The sequence below is a fragment of the Ambystoma mexicanum genome, chromosome 6p, assembly GCF_040938575.1.
Source record: "Ambystoma mexicanum isolate Mex_15411 chromosome 6p, UKY_AmexF1_1, whole genome shotgun sequence".
NCBI classification, from domain to species: domain Eukaryota; kingdom Metazoa; phylum Chordata; class Amphibia; order Caudata; family Ambystomatidae; genus Ambystoma; species Ambystoma mexicanum.
The window spans coordinates 1,531,463,340-1,531,486,803 of NC_090935.1; the positions used below are offsets into that span (position 1 = coordinate 1,531,463,340).

At 44.8% G+C, this 23,464-nt stretch overlaps 1 protein-coding gene across 1 annotated transcript in view; it reads right to left on the reverse strand.

Annotated features, from left to right (window-relative positions):
- The window catches only part of THAP1 (THAP domain containing 1), a 130,355-nt gene that overhangs the window by 80,285 nt on the left and 26,606 nt on the right, over positions 1 to 23,464 (reverse strand). Inside the window, exon 2 of the mRNA XM_069626399.1 lies at positions 2,211 to 2,392. Within this exon, the coding sequence (XP_069482500.1) occupies positions 2,211 to 2,281 (71 nt within the window). The 5' untranslated portion in view covers positions 2,282 to 2,392. The remainder of the gene's footprint in view (positions 1 to 2,210; positions 2,393 to 23,464) is intronic.

Below are 23,464 nucleotides of genomic sequence, written 5' to 3' on the forward strand. Positions count from 1 at the left end.
TACCATGGACACAGAACTGCCACTTTCAAGCCACATCAACCCTGTGTCTAAATAATGCCATCTACACCATTGCATGCTATGACGCATCTTCCCCTTCTCCTACCCTCACAGAGTCACAGCAATCACGTCTATCGTCCTCTCCTGCCTACAACTCCATTTACCTGGGTGCCCCATGCATCTCAACTCAGAAACTCCCAAAGGGTAATATAAACAGCAGCTAGACCCCTCCTAGCCCGTGGCCCCAGAGAGCATATCACACCCGCCCTCCACTGGTCCCCGTCTGTTGACGGTATACTTTTATAGCCATGTGAATAACCCACCGTGCTCTGCACAAGACAGGCGGCCCAAAATACCTAGCTAGCAGGGCCAGCTAAGAAACAAGGTAATTACGTTCTTAAAGTGATGATCCCTTTAGATGTAAAGGGTTGCCTTTCATCTGCAACAATGTCTTTACTGTGGTCAGATTCTTCTTAACAGTCACAGAGGGTTGACGACCTGTGACGTCCTAAAGTTAAACATTTCACAGCCCAGAATTTTTCAAAAAAAAGTATAGCCTTGCTGCCTCATCTAAGTGAGGCACACAAGTTATTGGTGGGGCTGGTCGGAAAATAATGCTCATTTCTGAAAATAAATCATGCACTGGGGAGACAAATACACAAGTGTTTAAAAGTCCGTTCATTTTAAGTCCAGATAACTGTTTTCTGCACATGCATTAATGGATGATTTCAATCTGTCAAGAAAGGAAGTGATAAGGAACAGACATTCTCTGAACAGTTTTACCCAAGATCACACTGGGGCACTAAGAGCAATCTCACCACTTCTGGATAACTATTAAGAAGTAATAGCATATATTGTCCTTTTGGCGAGGAGGGTTGAGCTATGTAAAGAAAGTATGCACAGTGTGGCCAACGCTCAATTGACCCCAGCCCTCTGTGAAAAATTGCCATCTACGCGTCTGTGTTTATTGTATTCAATTTCTCCAGGTTTGTGGTTCTAATATTTGGGGAAATCTGCCCCATACCCATAAAACGTGGCAATGTGTCTCACATACCTACCTACATTGGAAAATCAAAATTCTGGAGATGTATGCCCCGCCCACAGCCACACAAGACTCCGCCCATTTGCACACAGCTCCACTCACGCCCTGCCCACCTGTCAAAAAGGTAAACTCGGTTGTTGTAGCCTTCAGTTTGCTTACTATAGCATTGAAAATAATTCATTCAATGCTATAGTAAGCAAAATGAAGGCGGCGGCGCCACCGCCGCCGAAATAATAGTGCTTTCAATCCATGTCATTGGATTGAAAGCACTATTATTGCTGCTGCGGCGCCTTCAGTTTGCTTACTATAGCATTGAATGAATGATTTTCAGTGCTATAGTAAGCAAAATGAACGTGGCACCGTCGCCGTAATAATACTGCTTTGAACCCAATGACATAGATTGAAAGCACTATTATTATAGTGGTGCAGGCAGGGGACACGAACATTTCGCGCCGTTTACGGGTCCCGTCATATTCTCCACCTGATTGGCTACCGGCGGTAGCCAATCAGGTAGAGAATATGACGGGACCCGGAAAGAATCTCAAAATTCCTGAGATTCAAGCGACTTTTCCGGAGACCCGGAGAAATGCTTAAAATTCCAGAGTCTCTGGAAAAATTCTGGAGGTTAGGCAGGTATGGTGTCTCAGGGGTCTTTGGCGGGGGTTAAATAGAGCATTGTCATAGCAGATCCAGTATCCTCACTTAACATGGCAACCCGACCCGCTAACGAGCACAGCATTTACAAAGATAAGCCAGTCTATGAATTGCACTGCTGTGACAACATTAATCCACTGACAGTTTGCCCATACATAACATGACCGCTACAGCGGGCACTCTTATACGCTATAACAAATACACAACCAATTCCTGGAAGGCTGTATTTGCTAGTTATCGCAAACAAACGTAGCTTCTGGTCTCGTCATAAACTACCCCTTATTCTAGTTTTTGGGTCCGGTTTCTATCGAGCACCAGAGCTCAAACTATGAAACTTTCAATGGCACATTTTACTACACGTAAAATGGCTGCCGTTGAGATTTTGCATGCCCTTTACGTGACGTGTGCATGGCATGCACACTCCAGAACTGTTGAGCTACTGTCCCCCTTTAATTTCCACTTACTAGACCAGTGTCTTTTACCCCAACTGTGCGCGCGATTTATCTAGGACACTTACTTGTGGAACGATATAGGCTTGTCTTTGTCGTATCTGTTCCTGCAACCGTAAGCAGAGCAGGACTGCACCATCTTTTAATGCGAAGATTTTCACCTCCAGAGTTCCTTTTAGAGAAGGCACACAATGCGGATTCTTGGTGATTTGGGTATGTGGTAATGAGGGGACTCAATCTCCACACGTGGCTGAAAAAGAAGAATCACAGAAAGCTAGATCCCCATTAAAAAAAAAATGAAGAAAAAAAATTACTTGAATGAACCCTTCAGCATGGGTTGACCTTGGAGATGACTCCCCCAAGGAGACGGCTCAGCGAAATTTCAACTCGTTTCACGAGATACCCCTTCCAACAAAGTCGACTTGATGTCCATTATGTCAACGGTCACAATTGCGCTAGCCCCTTTTTGTAAACTATACGAGGCTATGAATGAAGCCCTTAAAACCAACTCGGCAATAATGTCATCCATGCATTCAAAACTAACCTATCTGGACGGTTATATTGAAGCCAAAAATCAGAAGAACACCAGACACTCAGAACTAGTTACAGCAACAAGTTCAACTCAAACACCAGTACGAGATTCCTCTGAACAGAGTTCCGAAGTGGCCACATCATCCGGCACCCAAAAGGAAGTACTGGCACTAACCCAAGAAGTCACAAGAGATGGAACCTGCACAAAAGAACCAAGGGAGAATGGGGCCATTGCAAGAGATCTAGGGCCTTTTGAGCCATTACCCCGGCAAAATCCTTTGCAAAAACCATTGCGGGATTCAAACGTAGGGCCTAAGGTATCCCACGGGACCTTTGGACAAAATGGGCTAGGAATAGCAAAGAATGTGATGGTATTTAGAGGGAATAAAGAAAGCACAAAGGGAACAGGTTACGGGTTAGTGGCTCAGGACGTTGTGAAAACCAAAGCCGACCCTCAAATAAAAAGAGTGTCTTTAGACTTGAATGGATCTCCAACAGAACAAATAATGTAGTACTCAACCGAAGGAAGGTTATACAACTTTGCGAACAAACTGCAAGCCTGAAAAGACTGCACTCAGGAGACATCCTGATTGTTGAACCAAGGGAGGAAGATAATAAAGAGTGCTCCTATCTCCATATTGAAGCAACTAACGTAAGGAGCCTCTTCAGAAACTCTATAGGGGACTTCAAAAGGATGGGTTATGAAATTAAGGAGATTCACGAACCAAAGAGACAAAAGTTTGATATGAATCAAGAGAGAGAAAGATACATGGGTAGAAAAGCTCACCAAGAAAGCCCAAGTGATACAAAATTGAAGGACATAGACTATGGATGCATAAGAACCTACATAAGGACGCCTAACCACAGTTGGACCGGGTATCTCGAAAATGTGAACGCCGTCCATCATATGAACGGACCCTTAATGAATCTTCGCCAACAAGGCGAGACAGCAGACTCTCCGAAAAAGCTAAAAAGTGATTCCCACGAGGCCCTGCCTTCGGGAGAAACAAAGACAAGAAAGTGGCAAACAAAGAGCATGAGATTCCAAGAAACCACTAGCACGGGCGTAGAGAGGAAAATGAGCAACAACCGCCCCCAAAGCAGGGCATTTGGACATCAAGAGTCCAGAAAAACTATAAATTCTTCTAGCCACCAACATTGAAATGCAGGGAGGTTTTGGGGCTTGACCTAGGGGAAGTCAGAAGAAGAGTTGCATCAAGGAAAAACTCAATGTGCTCATGGAATACCCGAGGTTTCAGACATTTAACTACGATCTCGGATGTTAACCTGGGTGACTGATATTGTCTGTCTCCAAGAGACATGGTTAACTACAAGGCCTTATCTCGATGGATATGACCTGAAACTCTCACCAGCAATTAAGGGGGAGGTTGGTAGGCCCATTTCCAGGCTCCTAACCGCCATAGAGCAGGAAGCAGGCTAACGCTAGATTCTACCCTTCAAGCCACAGAACTAATTCAAGCAGTCTTAGTTTAGTGGAATAGACAAGAGCCCCAAGAAGATCCAACTAAATTTGAAAAGATTCTCCTAATCAACACTTACTGGAACCCGGCCAGAACTGATGCTGACAAATACTTACACGCCATAGAAGACACCCTTTGAAGAAGCCAACGGCACCCACAAAAATCGATCACACAATAATTTCGGGTGACTTAAATGCAGTGTGCGTAACAGAGGGGGCAAAGGAGGCACACCTTCTTTCGAGAGTGCATTTATATTTTAGGGGAAGAAAATGGAATTTGCTAATGGATGCATACGATCCGCATAACCTCCACAAAATAAAAAACAACCAAAACCCATCAGTACCGACATGGGAAGGAAAAGGGAGTGGGTCTCATGATAGATCACACATGTGTCTCAAGAAAATTGCTGGAGCAAATTGAAGACTTTGAAGTCGTGAGAACCTTAAACAGCGACCATAACCTAGTAACCCACTGGAAAGTCACACACCTGAACAGGGAAAGCATGGTTAATAACCTGGAACCTTGTAAGGGGAATACACGCCTTAGACTAAAAGAAATTGTCTCCTTGACATCTATCGCCAAGCAAAGGAACAGTGGGGAAAAAGAGGCATAGAAGTTCTTGCCTATCAGCCCTTCCTCAAAGTACACAAAGTTAACAAACTGCAGAGCTCTGACACCTTAAAACCAAAGCTCCACGTGTACAACAAACTGTTAGTACCTAAAAGGCGAATGGTAAAACAAAGCAAACGCTTGGCGAAAAAAACAAAAAATCCATTATTAATAACTAAAGCAAAAGAGGAGGAAAAAAAAAACAAACTACAAAGCCTGGATACGGCAGCAAGGAGTAAATTTATACCAAGCAGACTCAGAAGCAATGCTGCACATTCTGAGTGGCAAACACTCCAGGGTCTTCTGGACCCTGATTGAGGGAGGCACAAATGAATCAACAACACTTGATAACAACGTGGCTGAACAAGCTTGGATTTCACACAAGGAATTATATAAATAATTGGAAACAAATGCCCCCTTGACACGCCATCTGTTAAAGTGCGCTGGAACATCGCCAGTGACAAGACGAGATCGAGATAATTTAATTATCTGAGCACCGGGCCCAGATGGGTTAACTAATTATAACCTGAAACAGCACCCGGAAGCCTGGGCATCCCTGATAAGCGGGATATTCCAGCACTGCGTAGACTGCAGTGCAATTCCCTCAACATGGAAAAATGCCACCATAGTGCCATTCTTTAAAAAAAAAGGAGACAAGAATGATCCAAGGCAATATCGCCCAATCGCTCTACTGGATACCATCGGTAAAATGTTTGGTTCCTTAGCTCTGGAGGACTTCCAAGAGTGGACCTTTGCCTCCGATAATTATGATCCACTACAGGCGGGCTTCGTGCGTGGACTGGGAACATCAGCAAACATTCTTCTAATAAGTGTTCTGAAGGCAAAAGCACTTCAAGCCAAAACATGATTAGGTCTAATCTTCGTGGAATTGGTGCAAGCTTTCGACAGGGTGAATTGAGAAATCTTGTGGCAAAAACTGATCCATCGAAGGGGCCTGAGCTCAATTTTACAGCCTATCCAGGCTTGTACTCACAGACCTCAATGAGAGTAACACTAAACAAAGCTGGCCTGTAGGGCATGGGGTGAAGCAAGGATGCCCTCTAGCGCCAGCATTATGCAACTCTTACATCGCTGACTATAGGGACTCCCAGGAATTAATTTGAGCCTTCCCGTCGTCATTGGGTAATACCAAAATCCAAAGAATCCTCTAAGCGGACGACATAATGCTGCTTGACCAAACCCCTGTCGGGTTACTAAGACATATGGATAACTTGAAGGTCTACCTGAGAGACAACTTGGAACTCAGCGAAACAAAAAAAGAAGGTAATGTTTAGGGAAAAAAACAAACAAAAAAGAAACCGCACCACAGTCTCAAACTCTTCACGGGGGTTAAGAGACTGGAAAACGTCACCACTTTCAAATACTTGGGGATAATACTGAACAACAGTAGAGCTGAAACACCAATGCAAGACCATCTACGAGCAAAGATGAGAACTTTAATAGTCCAAACAAAAATCATGAACAGAAAGTTTGGATGTTTCTCATTAAAGCCAATCCTGAAATTCTTTAGATCAAAGGTGATCCCAAGTATAGTTTTTGGAGCTGAAGCGATGCCATCACTTCCAGACTCCATTTGGATTAAGCTTGAGGGACTCTTTTGGCGCCAAGTGCTGTCATTGCCACAGTCGACTCCTATGATGTTGATTCGACGTGAACTGAGTTTGTCCTCCCTGAAAGCAACCGTCGAAAGAAGCGGTCTGATGCTATACAGGAAGATCACTCAACCGGCTGCGAAATCAATTCTGGAGATAATCAACAGAGCAATGTTGAACGATGAAAACCAAATGCTCACAAAATGTAGATCAAAGAACAGGAGCTTATTGAAAAAAATAAGATAATCAGAAGTTCAGAAGAGGACCTCCTCGCCAATCCAGGGAAAGTCAATAAAAAGATCCTAGAGATGGATTGGATAGGATAGAGACGCTGAATGCAGCCTGACAAAGGATCTGCCATATGATCCAAAAAAAGTAAATTATACCATACCGTGTGAAAATCCCTGACAAAGCTCTAAGAGCAAGTTTCATGAGAATTCACCTGAACTTAATCAGCACAAACGAGATCTTAGTGATCAGGTGACAGGTGGACTCAAAAAAATGCCGCTTCTGCACCCAAGATAATCAAATCGAGACAAGAAGGCATCTCCTATCCTATACAGGCCTCTCAAAAGAAAGAACCACATGGCTAGGCCACCTGCTTAATAACGTATATGTTTATGATGAACAGGAATGGTGGACCCGCTTAATAAGCGGTGACAAGACGAACTGGGTCATCGCCGTGGTGGGTTTCTTCAAAATGATTGGCCTGGTCGCATAAGTGACAAAAAGGATCTGACCGATAAAGAAATATTCACTTGTTCGTCAGCTGATGAGTAAAGACGCAATTACATACCTAATGAACTTGATAACTAAGCAAATGCACTGGAGAACTTGAATTGCTTCTTTTTGTAAAAAAAATTGTTCACACAATTAAATCAAATAAAAAAAATAAAATATGGTTTCCCCACAGACTATCTGCTCTTTCACCATTAGCTAGAGTAATTGCTCTTAACGATTCTTTCACAGTCTGCTTAAAATACTGCTCTGCATGAGCTAAGATCACAGTGTAGACTAACACTGCTGTTGGTAGTTTAGGTGCACAGATGGCTGGTACGGGTTGCTCCCGTGTACATGTGCGGGTCGGACTGGGCCATAAAATTGTCTCGGGCACCAATTAAAAAGTGGCCCATAGTTATAAATGGCAATTCATTGCTATTCTAACCCTGTTTGAATAGTACCCAAGGGGGGGGGGAGGGGCTTTACAAAATGGGATGCAAATTGTGCATTTTAAAGCATATTTACTCAGCAACACTGGTCAAAACTATTATTAACATAGTGGAGTAACATCACCAGTGCCATGCCACGGAAGTGATATATAGTTTGGAAAAGAAGCAACATGATGGACATTGCGCCCTTTCAAACTATTATTTTGGACATTTCCTTTGATCAGAGGTCAACTGCCACCTCCACCCCCAAACCTCGCCTCTTTGAGCACCGCCCCCTTAACCTCTGCCTTCACCCCGGCCCTTGTGGGACCCCCCCCACCCCACCACTGGATAAGGTGGTAGATGGCATGAAATTCCCTAGGCGTGTGCGGCGGTGTTATGCGCGCTGCTTCTGTTGTTGTGATAAACACTGTTTATTCTGAGAGAAAGCTTTGCATTAAAATGCGGCTACCTCTGAGGAAGCCATTGATGTATTGCTTTCTCTCAGAATAATAAACAGTGATTAATCCCACAACAGAATGATGCTCGGCATTTCATAAATTATAACTTGTCATTAAAATAGGAGGCTTCAACTGAGGAAGCCATCAATGACTCGTTACAGTTAATGAAATATCGAGCTGCGCTCCGTCGTGGTAATGACAAGTTAAAACTTATGAAATGCTTAAGGCTCGCTATAGATTCTCTCCTAGTGATGAAGAATATCCCATTCTCCATTCAGGGGAGTATGCAGCATGGCAAGAGTGTTGGTGGGGCGGGGGCGATTGGGGTGTTAAAGATTACTGCAAACAGTTTAAAGCGGTAATACTCCTCATCAAAACCGCTCACCTTGACAATACGGAAATCCAATGTCGAAGAGTCAAATGCAGCAGTGAAAGCTCCCCTGAAACAATCCTGGCCCCTCCGACCCGGAAAGAAGTGGAAACCGGGGGAGAGGATAGGATCGCCAGGGAAACCCTCTAATGGGAAGAAAACCCTGGTCGAGTCTGGAAGCTCGTCGATTGGGAAGTAGCAGTAGCAGGAGAATCCTTGAGAGGTGGTTTCAAACGGAAGTTGCACAGGATATCCTTTCCTTGGAGGGAAGGATTGGGACTGAAACTTCGGAGCTGGGCTTCAGAAGAACAACTGAAGAGAGGCAGGAGGTCTGCAAGAACAGACAGGTAAGTGATCTAATCGGGGCTAGAAGAGAAGACTCAGGGAATAAGAAGCTTACCCAAATGGGGTTCAAAGCAGAAGATAATGCCGTGGAGGAGGTGTTATAGACGGTTAAGTTGAGCAGGGTTCGCCGGGTTGGACTGAAGACGAAGGTAGCAGAGATTGGAAAGGTTGAATGGAGAAATTCTCTGAGAGATAGATGAAGACAGGATTTAGACAGTTTAAAGAGTAATCAAGGACTAATAGACACGTAAATACAGGATTCAAATAACGAACTCACGGAGCATCTGTAACAGAAGCGACGCGATGAAACCTTGGCTTGGAGTCTGGATATAGTATCACGTGAGCGGTCCGTAGTCTCTCGGAGGGACGTGAAGAGACTAGACGTAGCTGTCGGCTGGAGTAATCCGACAGGCATCCATCTTGGAACTGCACTTCCGCAGAATACCGCACAAGCGGGCACGGGACCACAGAGTCCATCTACCGCAATGTGTAACAGTATACCCCCTCCTCCTGGGGGGCGCCCCGGGTTTACCTGGATGGAGCCGGAAAAAACGCCGCACATATCGGGGAGCATGAACCCCAGAGGCAGGTTCCCAGGTCCTTTCAGCAGGAGAATAACCCTTCCAGTCAATCAGAAACTGCAATCTACCTCTCCGAACGCGAGAGTCACACACACCGGCCACCTCAAATCCAGGACCCTCATCAGTAAGGACAGGAGAAGGAGGACCCCTTCCCGTCCGAAGAAAACTATCCGGTACCACCAATTTAATCTGAGACAGATGATATACAGGGTGTATCCGAGACCAAGAGGCTGGTAAAGCCAGTCTGACCGCAGCTTCGCCCACCATGGCTAACACCTTAAAGGGTCCAAAGTATCTCGGCGATAGTTTAGACGGAACAAGATGACGAGGAAGAAAACGGGAAGCCAACCAAACCGAGTCACCGATGGTAAATTTCGGGGCAATGCTGCGATGAAGATCGGCATTCCGCTTAGTACGGTCTTGAGCCTCCACAAGAGATCGCTTAGCCAGTCTCTGACCATCCTGAATGTCCGCAATAAATTCATCCACTCCTGGGCAACAGGAAGAAGGAGACGACACCATAGGAACAAAGGAGGGATGGAAGCCATAAGAACAATTAAAGGGGCTGGTCCGGAGGGCAGAGTGACGGGAATTATTGTAGGCAAATTCAGCAAAAGGGAGTAAACCTGCCCAATCATCCTGGGCCGCTGAAACAAAGCAACGTAGATATCCTTCAAGTGTTTGATTCAAACGCTCCGTTTGCCCATTGGTCTGGGGATGATATCCTGACGAGAGGGCTCGTTTTATCCCTAAGACGTGACACGTCTTTTGCCAGAAAAGTGAAGTATACTGAGGACCTCGGTCTGAGATGATGGTGTCTGGGAGGCCATGACGGGAGAAGATTTCAGATAAAAAGATTTTAGCCATCAAAGTTGCCCCCGGTAGCTTCTCTAAAGGGGTAAAATGTGCCAATTTGGTGAAATAGTCAATTGTCACCATAATGGCTGTCTTGTTCTCCGAAGGAGGTAGATCAGAAACAAAATCTGTAGAGATGATTTGCCAAGGCCGATCTGGAATTGGCATCCTCGTTAATAACCCCAAAGGAGGAGTACGAGGAGTCTTTGCGTGCGCACAGATACTACAAGCCGCAACATAATCCTGGACATCAGCTCGCATATTTGGCCACCAGAAGTGTCGCTGTACGAGTTCCAATGTTGATAGAAACCCTCTATGACCTGCAGCCTTAGAGTCATGACACATTTGTAACACTGAGTTGTAAAGAGGGAATGGGAATCAACAGCTGAGTGCCGTGAAAGAAATATTCCTTATCCTTAGAGAGATGGTGGGTGGATGCAATGTCTTCACAGAACGATTTATTTTGATCAGTGGCTGTTCGTACTTCTTGGAGAAAGTCAGTTATGACAGCAATAAAACGAGCGTTGGGAAACATCTTCTCGGAACAGAATGTCGATGTATGAGAGTCCTTACGAGACAGAGCATCAGCCTTCTGATTATGTTTTCCCGGCAAAAAGGTGAACTCAATTCGAAAGGGAAGAAAAAAATAAGCCCAGCGGGCCTGCCTGCTGTTGGTTGTGTAGGCCTTCTGAAGGGCTCGTAGATTCTGATGATCAGTGCGGACCTTGATAGGATGGGTAGATCCCAGGAGTAGGTGTCTCCATTCTTTGAAAGATTGTTTGATAGCCAGAAGCTCTTTCTCAAGTACTGAATAATTTTGTTCTGCCGCATTGAAAGTTTTGGACAGATAAGCCACAGGTCTTTCTTCTCCCTGTTCTGATAATTGTAATAGTACGGCACCCAACGCAAATTGCAAAGCGTCTGTCTCCACAATGAATTGTTTAGTTTGATCAGGGTTTATAAGAACTGAAGCAGAAGTGAATATCTCCTTTAGCGTTTGGAAGGCGTTCTGAGCCGTATCGTTCCAGACGAACGGGACCCCTTTCTTAAGAAGCCTGGTGATGGGTAAAATGATTTCCGAAAAACCCGGAATGAATTTCCGGTAGAAGTTGGCAAAGCCAAGAAATCGTTGAATGTCTTTTATGCTAGAGGGAATTGGCCAATCCAACACAGCTGACACCTTCTTTGGATCCATAGAGATGCCCTGAGAAGATAACACAAATCCGAGGTAATTGACTTGCTCCTGGTGGAACTCACATTTGGTGGACTTACAGTACAGATGATTGTTTTGAAGACGTTCCAACACTGTGTTTACATGTCGGATATGTTCCTCTGGGTTCTTGGAATAAACCAAGATATCATCTAAATAGATGATGACGAAATGAAACAGAATGTCGGCAAAGAGATGGTCCATGAACCGCTGAAATATTGCCGGTGCGTTGACCAGGCCAAATGGCATGACGTGGTACTCATAGTGCCCGAAAGGGGTGCGAAAGGCAGTTTTCCATTCGTCTCCTGCAGCTATTCGTATGAGATGGTAAGCACCTCGGAGATCCAGTTTAGTGTAAACAGTAGCCCCTCGAACCGCTTCAAGGATGTCTGTGATGAGAGGCATAGGATACTTGTCAGCAATGGTTATCTTGTTTAATCCTTGATAATCAATGCAAGGGCGAAGTTCATCCGAGTCTTTCTTAGGGATAAAGAAGAGAGAAGCTCCGGCTGGAGACACAGATTCGGTTATTAGCCCATTGCGTAAATTGGTTTGAAGATAATCTTTCAAAACAGTCTTCTCCCGTTGTGAAAGCACATACATACGGCCGAAAGGAATGGGCTGTTCGGGGTGTATATCTATATGACAATCATCCCTTCTATGAGGCGGTAAGGTAGGAAATTCGGGATTTGCAAATATAGATCAGAATTCTCAATGACATTTAGGGATTATTTCCAAGTGGTTAATAGAAGAAACAGCAGGATGGTGGTCTTCAATAGTGGGGAGACGTATGCCTGCTGACTCCTGAGAAAGGCAATGGTGAGTACAATATTCTGATTCCAAGAACAGAGTACCTGCTGACCAGTTGATATATGGGTTATGGAGTCTTAACCAGGGAAGGCCCAAAATGATAGGAAAATGGGCAGTTCTGATCAGATCAAAAACCAGAGTTTCTTTATGGCCGGCGATCATGCAAGTGATAGGATTGGTCTGTTCTTTTACCGGTCCTGAACTTAAGGGACTACCGTCCACACCCTGAATAGGAGTAACCATGTTCTTGGATACGAGTGTAATCCCGTGTTTCTTAGCCCATTCATAATCCAAAAAATTCCCAGCCGCTCCGCAGTCAATCAAGGCGGGAATACCAGGTAGAATGTGTTCTGAAAATATCATGGACAAGGAAACTACTACCATGGTCTGATTGGTTGAGGCATTGTCTACTGTCAGACTCGACTTACAGGGGGAAACAGAATTCTGTAACTCTACCGTTCTTCCCCTCTCGGTAGAGCTCTGGAGTTTCCCGACTTCGGAGTAGTAAAGCGACGAGGAGGAACAAGATGACAATCTTTCAGTACATGAGAAAAGGACCCAAAGTACATGCATAGTCCAAGATTCTTTCTTCTTTCCTTTTCGGTTGCAGATAACGGTCCTCTAACGTTCCCTATCTGCATAGGCTCTTCAGTATGGGGAAGAGTCCTATTCCCAACATAGAAATGATTAATTGAAGGTCGAGATCCTTTGATCTTCTTTCTTTCATGAGACCGTTCTTGCATTCGATAATCTATCTGCATAGTTAGAGTAATCATGTCAGCCAAATTAGCCGGACGAGGTACCTTAGAGACCTCATCTTTAAGGTCTTCCGTTAAGCCTCTACGAAAAAGAGTAAGAAGCCCTTAATCTGGCCACCCTACTTCTGAAGACAACTGTTTGAATTGTGTTATGTATCCTAGCAAATCCTTACTTCCCTGTTTCAAATCAAGAAGTCTTTCTTGTGTGGAAACTGATATTTCCTTTCTGCCGAACATAGACTTAAGGCTATTGGAGAAGGCGGGGTAAGAATCTAGGATCCCATTATTAGAAGTGACTAGAGGTGTGGCCCAAGCCAATGCAGGGCCAGAAAGATGGGAAATCACGAACCCCACTTTGTCCTTGTCTGTAGGAAAAAACCGAGATAACTATCTAGAAATTCCTTGAGCTTATATGGATCTCCGTCGTACATTAGGGCATGTAAGGAAGAAGGGGGAGTGTCTGAAAATGCCCTAGTGACTTGCTGTCGCAGCTGAGCATTATCTAGTTTTAAAGATTGCATCTCTAAGGACATGGCTTGCATAGCTGCCATTAATTGTTGCATTTGCTGCTCCATAAGGATTCCGAATGTCAATATTGGGCGTCGCTTACTGTTAAAGATTACTGCAAACAGTTTAAAGCGGTAATACTCCTCATCAAAACCGCTCACCTTGACAATACGGAAATCCAATGTGGAAGAGTCAAATGCAGCAGTGAAAGCTCCCCTGAAACAATCCTGGCCCCTCCGACCCGGAAAGAAGTGGAAACCGGGGGAGAGGATAGGATCGCCAGGGAAACCCTCTAATGGGAAGAAAACCCTGGTCGAGTCTGGAAGCTCGTCGATCGGGAAGTAGCAGTAGCAGGAGAATCCTTGAGAGGTGGTTTCAAACGGAAGTTGCACAGGATATCCTTTCCTTGGAGGGAAGGATTGGGACTGAAACTTCGGAGCTGGGCTTCGGAAGAACAACGGAAGAGAGGCAGGAGGTCTGCAAGAACAGACAGGTAAGTGATTCTAATCGGGGCTAGAAGAGAAGACTGAGGGAATAAGAAGCTTACCCAAATGGGGTTCAAAGCAGAAGATAATGCCGTGGAGGAGGTGTTATAGACGGTTAAGTTGAGCAGGGTTCGCCGGGTTGGACTGAAGACGAAGGTAGCAGAGATTGGAAAGGTTGAATGGAGAAATTCTCTGAGAGATAGATAAAGACAGGATTTAGACAGTTTAAAGAGTAATCAAGGACTAATAGACACGTAAATACAGGATTCAAATAACGAACTCACGGAGCGTCTGTAACAGAAGCGACGCGATGAAACCTTGGCTTGGAGTCTGGATATAGTATCACGTGAGCGGTCCGTAGTCTCTCGGAGGGACGTGAAGAGACTAGACCGTAGCTGTCGGCTGGAGTAATCCGACAGGCATCCATCTTGGAACTGCACTTCCGCACAATACCGCACAAGCGGGCACGGGACCACAGAGTCCATCTACCGCAATGTGTAACATGGGGAGCCACGATAAAAAGTCATGCTACTTAGTTTCACCCCAGATGCACTGCACGCAATTCCATATGTTCTCATTCGTGCCCACGAACTGACTGCCGCAATCTACTTTGGCAGATGGCATTTTAAAACAACAAAAAAATGAGACTGCAGAATCTTTGCAAATCCAGGGAACTCATCTATTAGAGCTCTGTCCAGGCGCTCTGGGGCAACATGCATACAAGCTTCAAAATTTGCATATGGATTGCACCTACAGAAATCACTTCACAGAAAACGACATGGACAAGAGCGAGCATCATCAGCCTTTGATACTAAGATGCACCATGTAAGTGACTTTAGAATAAGTTGCCATAAGTACGGCAAATGCCAAATAATTTTGTGGTGCAAAATAACTAAATTGCACTATTGTTATATATGGAGCAACTCTATAGTCAGGCTTTTTTTTTTTTAAATAACAACATGATATAGTCACACATACGCTTTGAAGTGAATCACAGACCTGCAGATGAGACACAGTGTGGTGATCTGCCCAGGATCACACACTTGGGTTAAATGGTGAAACCGGGATGTTGACAATTTAAGCAACTGAGCACATTTAGTTTAGTTTATATATATATATTTATTAAGGTTTCCCTTTGCATTTCATGTGCTTAAATTATACTCCATTTATAGCAATGCCTTGGAAGCAAAGCACATTACATAAGAAACTACCCTTTCATAATTAACTTTACACTATATACATCATCATAGAAATATGTTGAGCAATAAGAGGATGGCTTTAGTTTTATTCTCCCAATCCTACATGTCACAAGTCACAACAGCATCATGCAGATGAATGTGAGCCTAACAAATCCCCCTTGGGTAAAGCCATAGTCGTCATATCATAAAGCCTGCAGCATTATGCACCCTTCTGACTGCTGATCACTCCCTCCCATTCACATTTCTACAGAGACAAAACTCCCTGATAATAGGTACCCCCTCCCTCCCATCAGTGCCTAATCGCTCACATTTAAATGCTCTGTTCACAGAGAGCAACTTGAGAGCCCCTCTGCTGTTTCAGAAAGAGTAAGGTGTCCTGCTGCCAGGATAATGACGGTGCTGACCAGGAATTGCTCAGCACACATTGTCCTGCCAGCGGGACACCTTTCCCGTTGGACCCCCTCATTGAGTGACGAACGGGAGAGGGGGCCCACTGACATAAGTCCCAGTCAGGCTCTCAAAAGAGCCTGGGGCAGCTTGCCCCCAGCACCCCTGCTCGGTATGCCACTGTGTCCATTTGTTCTCCAGCAGGTCAAAATATGAAGCTTCACATTTCCTAGTGCCACATCTATGAGTTTATTAACCACACTCGCATTTCTCCCATCTTCCTGATTGAGGGGCATTAACACACCACATAAGACGTCCACCATTAGGTTCTACACTTTTTTTTGTCAAAATGCTATATTTAAGAAAGAGCGTGAACTGTAATGCCACAAAGTGATACATCCTCGTCATATACAGCCACAGATTCCTTACATAAATCAAAATCAAGAAATGCAACCTTTCAAATACAGTTTTTCTTCAAAGAGGCACAAATAGAAACAACTACATACTTAAGGAAAATCGGTGGGTACAAGGTGTGTCTGTGACAGACCGCAACAGGAACATCGACAAGATAGAGCACACTGATACAACAAGCATTAGCAATGTCAACAGTTTGGGCTTTTGTGTAGACATGGGAAAGGCACTTGCCAGGCACAGTCCTATTGTATTTAACTGGCCATAGATAGTTGCAGGTGCAAAATGGTGTGAGTACTTGGGCATCTAAGCAGTGCCCGGCAAGTGCCTAATATTATACACAAGCCAAAACTGTTGGTTTTGCCAATGCTTGTTCTTAACAGTACTTCAATGAAAGAAATGCAGAATGCTTATAAATCAAATGGCTGAAAGCAGACCTGGCTTCAGCATTTTTATTACACCAGTAGCGTGTTTACAGCACCAATTAAGTGTACAAGCTGTGTGGCCCTCCTCATTTGCCAACACTTAAAGGGTTTCTGTCAAAGAGGCTGATACCTTAAAAGTAGGTACTGGGACATGGAAGAAGAACATGGACGTAATGTGCCTTAGAGATATGTGTAGAAATGAGCATTTCTACACATATAGTTGACTTCCTTAAAGAAAGCACATAGTCTTGTTATTGTTAACAAGATACTGTATTATTCTTCATAAAGTACCTATGGTGCCAAGACACCCAGCTGGTGTGAATAGTGTAGTTTGCTTCACAAGCAGGCGAGCCCCATGGGAGCAACCTCTCTGCATGCTGCTCCACGCTTTTCTGTGCAGCGCCCTGCAACACCGACACACTCCTCCCCGCACCACAAGCGGCATACCCTTGTGGCGCGGAACGGAGCGATGCGGGCAACACAGAGCGCAGAACTACAGTATGCTGTGCAGAAACATGCACACTAAGAGGAAGAAGAAACACTAAGGCACACCTATTTAGTTTGTAGATTGAGATAAATTGAGGAAACAACCTAACTTGGTTTAAAAGGACTTGAAAACAATTTGAGGTGCGGGGGGGGGGGGGGGGGGAGGCTCTACCATGGCATCTAGGTTGGATATCGCAAGATCAAAGAGGTGGATGTTCCTAAAAGTGTTATCTAGGAACTCCCGTCCCCTGCACACTATCCAATATCTGAAAACAGATCAATAATTTGATAAAGTAATCAAGAGTTCTTTTACACAATTTAGTATAAACACTTAGTAAAAAAGAAGAACATTTTCCATATGACCATTTTTGTAGAACATAGAGATCGTACTTTATTATTGTACAATGTTTAGGCCCAACGTGTTTCGAGTTTACACTCTTCTTCAGGGGCAATATCACAATTCTTTCAAAACATTTCTAAAAAGAATAGAAAAAGGTACAATTTAGCATATTATTTGTTAACTGTGCTTCCCTAAGTAGGAGAGCCCAATTTTTCAATCAAAATCAGCAGACATAGTTTTGTAATCTCCACTTCTATCTTCATTTCCAACATTGGTTTAGACAGTGGTGAGAGAACTTGTTATACTTAATTAATTTGAACAAATAGTAATCATCAAAACCCTTTAGCAGCAATCAAGTCAAGAAAAGTAAGGGTGGTCATGCCCTCATGTACTAAATCCTAACTCAAGAGATAAGATTGTCGGATAAGTAAGTCACTTACCACAGGTGAAACTATTTTGAAAAAAATAATTCGAAATGGTGCATCCCACACACGTTTCTGTGGTAGTCAGTCCAATCACTGGTATAGATTAAGGCTATAAATCAGAGAGAGTATCAAATGGTAAGACAAAATGTCCTATATAGTAAAAGATCATAGGGAAGAGAAAAAGTATTCAAATGAACACTTACAATTTGGTCAGAAAGTGTGTACTGTGGTAGACCCCGAAATAAAGGGAGAATACTGGAAGTACTCCTTCTGGTGATTGATCTGAAAGGTTGCGTAAGAAAGATAGGAAAAATAACATAAAAATAACAGTGCTGGCCTTAGGCGTAGGCGACCTGGGCGGTTGCCCGGGATGCCACATTAACATAATTTACATGGGGCACCCTAGCCTCTGCCACACCAGCATGGAGGGACCTTTAAAAAGTTCCTTTGTGCTGGTGTGGCAGAGGCCGAAGCAACTCGTAAAATAAAAGGCTCCACTGTGCTGTGCGGCAGAAGCGTACAATTTAAGTGAAAAGCTGGGAGGACTTTTCACTTAAGTTCTGCACTGCCACTTCCCAGCGTGGCAGAGTAGCCTTTCAAAGGCCACAGATGCCACACCAGCTCTGGGGAGTCTTTCAAAGGCTCCCCCAAGCTGGCATGGTTAAGGCGCCCTATTTAAACGAAAAACACCCGCTCTCGTGCTGACACTGGGTGCTCCAGCACGGGAGCAGGACTTTTTTCATTTAAATAGGGCGCTGCTGCTACACCAGAATGGGGTAGCTTATGAAAGGCTTCCCTGAGCTGGTGTGGCAGCAATGCCCTATCATCCACCAGATACAGAGGGACGCCCTGCGGCAGACCAGAGATTGCTGAGGTGGCACGTTGCAAGGTTCAGGACAGAACTGGGACTTGCCTGTACTTTAGAGATCTGTTCCAGAATCAGAAGACACTGCTCTAGTATTTGTGCGAGAGAGTGGGGGCTGTGCATGGGCGATGCAGCAGCTTCACTCGTGTGCTGAAGAAGGACACATTTAAACAATCAGTAAGGGATCCTAGTATTCTCAGTGTCCCAAAACGATTCTGTTTGGGTTATAGCTGAAGACTGACAGGAGGCAGACCTAGTTCTCAGCTGTCAAACACTCGGAGGAAGCCACTCCCCAGGGTCATGATCAAGCTCAGTGGGACAACTTTTCAACTAACTGCCAACTCAAAAAAGATAGCAGGCGCCCCTCGCTAGAAAGAACATGGCATCATAACCTGTTCTGTGAGGTTTTCCCACTTTGAGAGTCTGCAGCCATCGCTTTTTGCTTGCTGTACTTTTCACAAAGGAGGAATATCCATTTGCATATCAGTCTGTCCCGCCCACAAGAGCAGTTCAGCACCGAAATGCCAGGCAAACCTCCTTTGAAAAAGAGTACCAACAGCAACCCCAGACACGTGTTTCAGCCTTGTTGGGCCTCAACAGTGAGGTGGAGCTATGCCTCTCTGAGCACAGTGAGCAAGGGGTCCACGCCTGGGTACCCCCCGGTAACTTAGGGTGACCAACCCCAAGTTCCTTACAAAAACACAAAAAAGGTAGCAGGCGCCCCTCTCTCTTCTGTATAACTGCCAACTCACCCTAATTTTAGCAGAACCTCAATTTTTTGTGATTGCCCAGATACAATTCCCTTTCACACTTTCCCTTCAATATAAAAAGCATACAGTAGTCACTCAGCGGGCGATTAAAGCTTGCACCCTATGCCTGTTTATCCGCCCTCCCCCTTTTTCTATCTGCCCCCTCATCCACAGAACTTCCTGACAAGAGTTAATATCTGCCAACTTGATATGCGCCACCATACGTAGGTAATAGCGCTATGGGTCTATAGGAGACACAATTAGTGGGGTATTTCCTGGGCTTCAGGATTAGCGTAATCATGGCTTCACCATAGTAGGAGGGAGGGAGCCTTGCTGCAGAGCTTCTTGCCAGACTTTCAACCAGTGCAGGGACACTTTAGGACCAAATTCGTTAAAAAATACAGCCGTTAGATCATCCGATACCAGGACATTTGAGGTGGAAAGCGCTGCAATGGCATTCATTATATCTGTTGCTGTGATTGGGGCATTTAGGAGTATAGGGTGCTCTCATTTAACTTGCGCATTTGTATGTCGCCTAGGTTTGCTTTGAATTCCATAGAGAATTGTGTATTCTTCCTAGCATGCAGTGTCTTGCAATAAGTATTAAACATATTCACTATGTCACTCAGATCTCACATGAGTGTCCCTTCATCGTTCAATATGGCCGCTATGTCTGTAGGCCCCCGTTCAGAACGCAAAACAAAAGAGATGATGGCTGGAAGGTTTAGAATTAATCTTAACCTCTCGAATTGCTCTGGGCAACCCTCCAGACCATCGTTCTTCGCCTGCCAAGCCATTACAAAAGGGGAAAGACCATACATCAGGCTTGGTCCCACCCCAAAAGGGGCAGGGCAGACCCAAACTACTAGGTCAAATCCATTCTGCACGAGACCACAAGCATCCCCAAACATGTTTTGGCCTTGTTGGGCCTCATCGGTAAGGATAAGCTTGGGTGTCTCGGCCCCGCAGTGACAGGACCCACGTCTGGGCATACCTGTCCTACTCAGGGTAACTACAGCAAACAAAAGAGGTGATGGCTCTTTCAGAACACAACAGTCAGGTTAGGAGGCGGCAGGTAGTGTCGTCTCCATATTTTGAGTCTCTATCTGGGCAGAAACTAATTTCACCTCCTGATCTGCCAGTGATCAGAATTGGTACAGTTTAACTATTATGGATGGAAGCAGGATGTTATTGCCGGACCTGATCGATTGCAATCTCAACTTGTCTGATCTCTACCTCGAGTTTCATCAAACTCCTCCTTATGGACTCTATTCTCTATGCCTATGCAGCACGAAGATAACCCTTGAATGTCTCCCAGATAGTAGACATTCAGGGGGACCAAGCCGATATTAGTTTTAAAAAAAGGTGTTAATGACCACGTTGATGTTACTTTTAAATGCTACATCCTACAGTGCATGCAATTTAAAACACCAGAGAAGTTGCTCAATTACATTCTCCTCAAGAAGAAATTTCCACAATAAGGGGTAGAGTCCTAGGGAGGAGAGAACACACCCAAGACCTATATAACAGACCCGTCCCGATTAAGATACATTCAGTCCGTGACCGCACATCATGGACTGAAGAGTAATATGAATATTCCCCATAACTTGGATGGAGTGTCCTCCACATGTCTAAATGCTCAAAATCATTAATGCCCTTGTGAATCTCCTGTGCAGACAACGAAAGAGCTCCAGGAGCCCTGCTGGATCTACCTTGGGAGGTGCTTAAAATGGTGTTGACATCTCCAGCCTATTTAAACTGGGTATGAAGATGTTTAACACATTTACCAAGCAGGAGATTATGAAATGTAGGGTAATCAATAATCAGGGTGTATCTATTGACAATAGTCAAGTTAGTGTGGGCAAGTGTGCCTATAACTATCAATACGCGGCCCTCCAGATCTTGCTCATGACTATGTACTTTGAATCTAAGGGACTTATGAATTCAGGTGAAGACTCCACGTGAATCAGAAGAAAAGGATGTAAAAATCTGGAGGAGCCCTAGAGCTTAGCAAATGACTCAGTGTCCTGGCCTGAGCTCTGCATTCACTGGAGTACGATTGTTTTTGGCCTGTGCCATGCACAGTATGATTGTACCTTGTGGGCCTTTATAGGCTTGAGACTCCTAACATTCCAGCTTAATAACATACATACATCCGGGTGGGGGGAATTGGGGTATCTAGTTAGAGGTGGTTTAGTGACGGCCATGATGTGAAGTTAGTTGCACTAAAGAGGTTGTATGTTGTGGATAACCCTGTGCTGTGATATGAAGTAATTTTAAGTTTGCCTTGCTCGCCAGGAGCCGAGCTGTTCCCTCCCCCAACCCCATTGCTAGACCACAACATGCAGTGATAATACCAACCCATGCCATCAAACCAACCCAAACATCAAACCTTGAGCAACTGCCCAAGGGCAATGTCGAGTCGCTCATCCATTTGCCCCTACTTTGGGGAGGGGCGAGCTCCAGAAACATCAATTTTTGACAAAAATGGACTTAGGTGTTATATCCTTAAGCATATGCTGGGGGACGATACCCCATTATGCATCCTTGTGATAGAGTCAAAGGTGCAATGAAAGAGAAGAGTTCAACCGTTATATTGTGTGGACATCTGGACACTGGTTATTCAACTTGCATCATTCAATTATACCCTTCTGTCGAGGTGTCGAGGGTGCATTCCCATATTCTACTCTGTGAAAAACCTAAGTGTGTTTCACTGCCCAGTCCCCGGGGTCCCTTACTCAGCTGGCCAGGGAAGGGCCAACGCTATTGGATCCCGACCCTACGAGTGGACAAGCGAGGGAGGATCACCTGAGTAGGGGGTCCTCGGTAAGTGGGGAAGAGACACCCGAAGGTGAGGCATGGTATCCCCCATTTCCTGACAGCTATCTACCCAATATTACCTCTGCATTTATGTGATACTACAACTCCCACAAATCCCATTCTCTCTCTGACAACCTGACTACTGAGACGAGGAAGAAGACGACTGGGATTAGGAAGATCATCGCTAGTAAGATGCAATGTCCCTGTCCCACTAATGTGTTCTTGGATGAAGGGCAAGCCCGGTTTGTGAAGACGTGAATGATAAAGTTGCAAGCAAGGTTTTGTGTATGATAACCAAGATGTATTGTGTCAAAGTGGTCATGCATAGGCCTGAGTTAATCTATGTAGTTCGAAAGTCTTCGAAGTGAAGTGAACCGACAACTAAGAAGTTTGGGGAAGGGAATCCTTTGATATGAAATATGAATTCAAAGATGTTAAAGCCCAGAGAGGTCTGAACCCTGGTGAGGGAAGCACGAGGGACCTGTTGAAAAAACTGTTGTGAATCTGTTTGAAGCAAAGAAAGGTCCACACTCGGTAAGGGAAACCTGAGGGACCTATGGAAAGTGAAAGGACAACCAAGAAGGTTGGGGAATGGAAGTGAAGAACAAGTTACTTCTTACCTTGTAACGTTCTTTCGATGGGATGTTCCTCCGACGTATTCCTTATCTTAGATATCTCTTTCCAGCTTTGCTGGCTTCGGAAATTTTTTCTCTCTAGAGGGCGCTGCGCATCGACGTCCGCCGATCGATGTCCCTCGACAGCTGCCGTATCGACGTCGACGTCATCCTGCCTATAAAGGCCGCGCGCAGCGTCCGTTGCTCAGTTCCGTTTTGTAGCCCACAATAATTCTTTCTGGACTCAACTAATCTCCCTGAAGGAGCTTAAACTGCAACAACAAGGGAAGTAGTACTGCGGGGATGGATGGGAGGGTCGATAAGGAATACGTCGGAGGAACATCCCATCGAAAGAACGTTACAAGGTAAGAAGTAACTTGTTCTTCGAAGGGATTGTGTCCGCCGACGTATTCCTTATCTTAGATAGGCTCCCATAGCAGTATTCTGTTATTGGAGGTGGGAGTACTGACTTCATGCTTCCTCTTATTGATGAATAGAGTGCAATACTGCCCTTCCAAACCTAGTTTCCTGACTGGAGGAGGAATCCAAGTTGTAAAACCGTGTAAAGGTATGGACGGACGACCATGTGGCAGCCGCACAAATGTCTCGAACCGGCACTCCTCTTTTGAGGGCCGATGAAGCTGCGATACCTCTGGTCGAATTAGCCCTAAGATTTTGAGGGGGCACTTTTCCTGCCAGTTTATAACATTCCAAAATGGCTAAAATAATCCATCTGGAAATGGTCTGCTTAGTTATCGGTAGCCCCAGCTTGTGACCTGCGCAGCCTACAAACAGCTGGTCTGCTTGTCTTATCCTAGCCAGTCTACTAATGTAAAA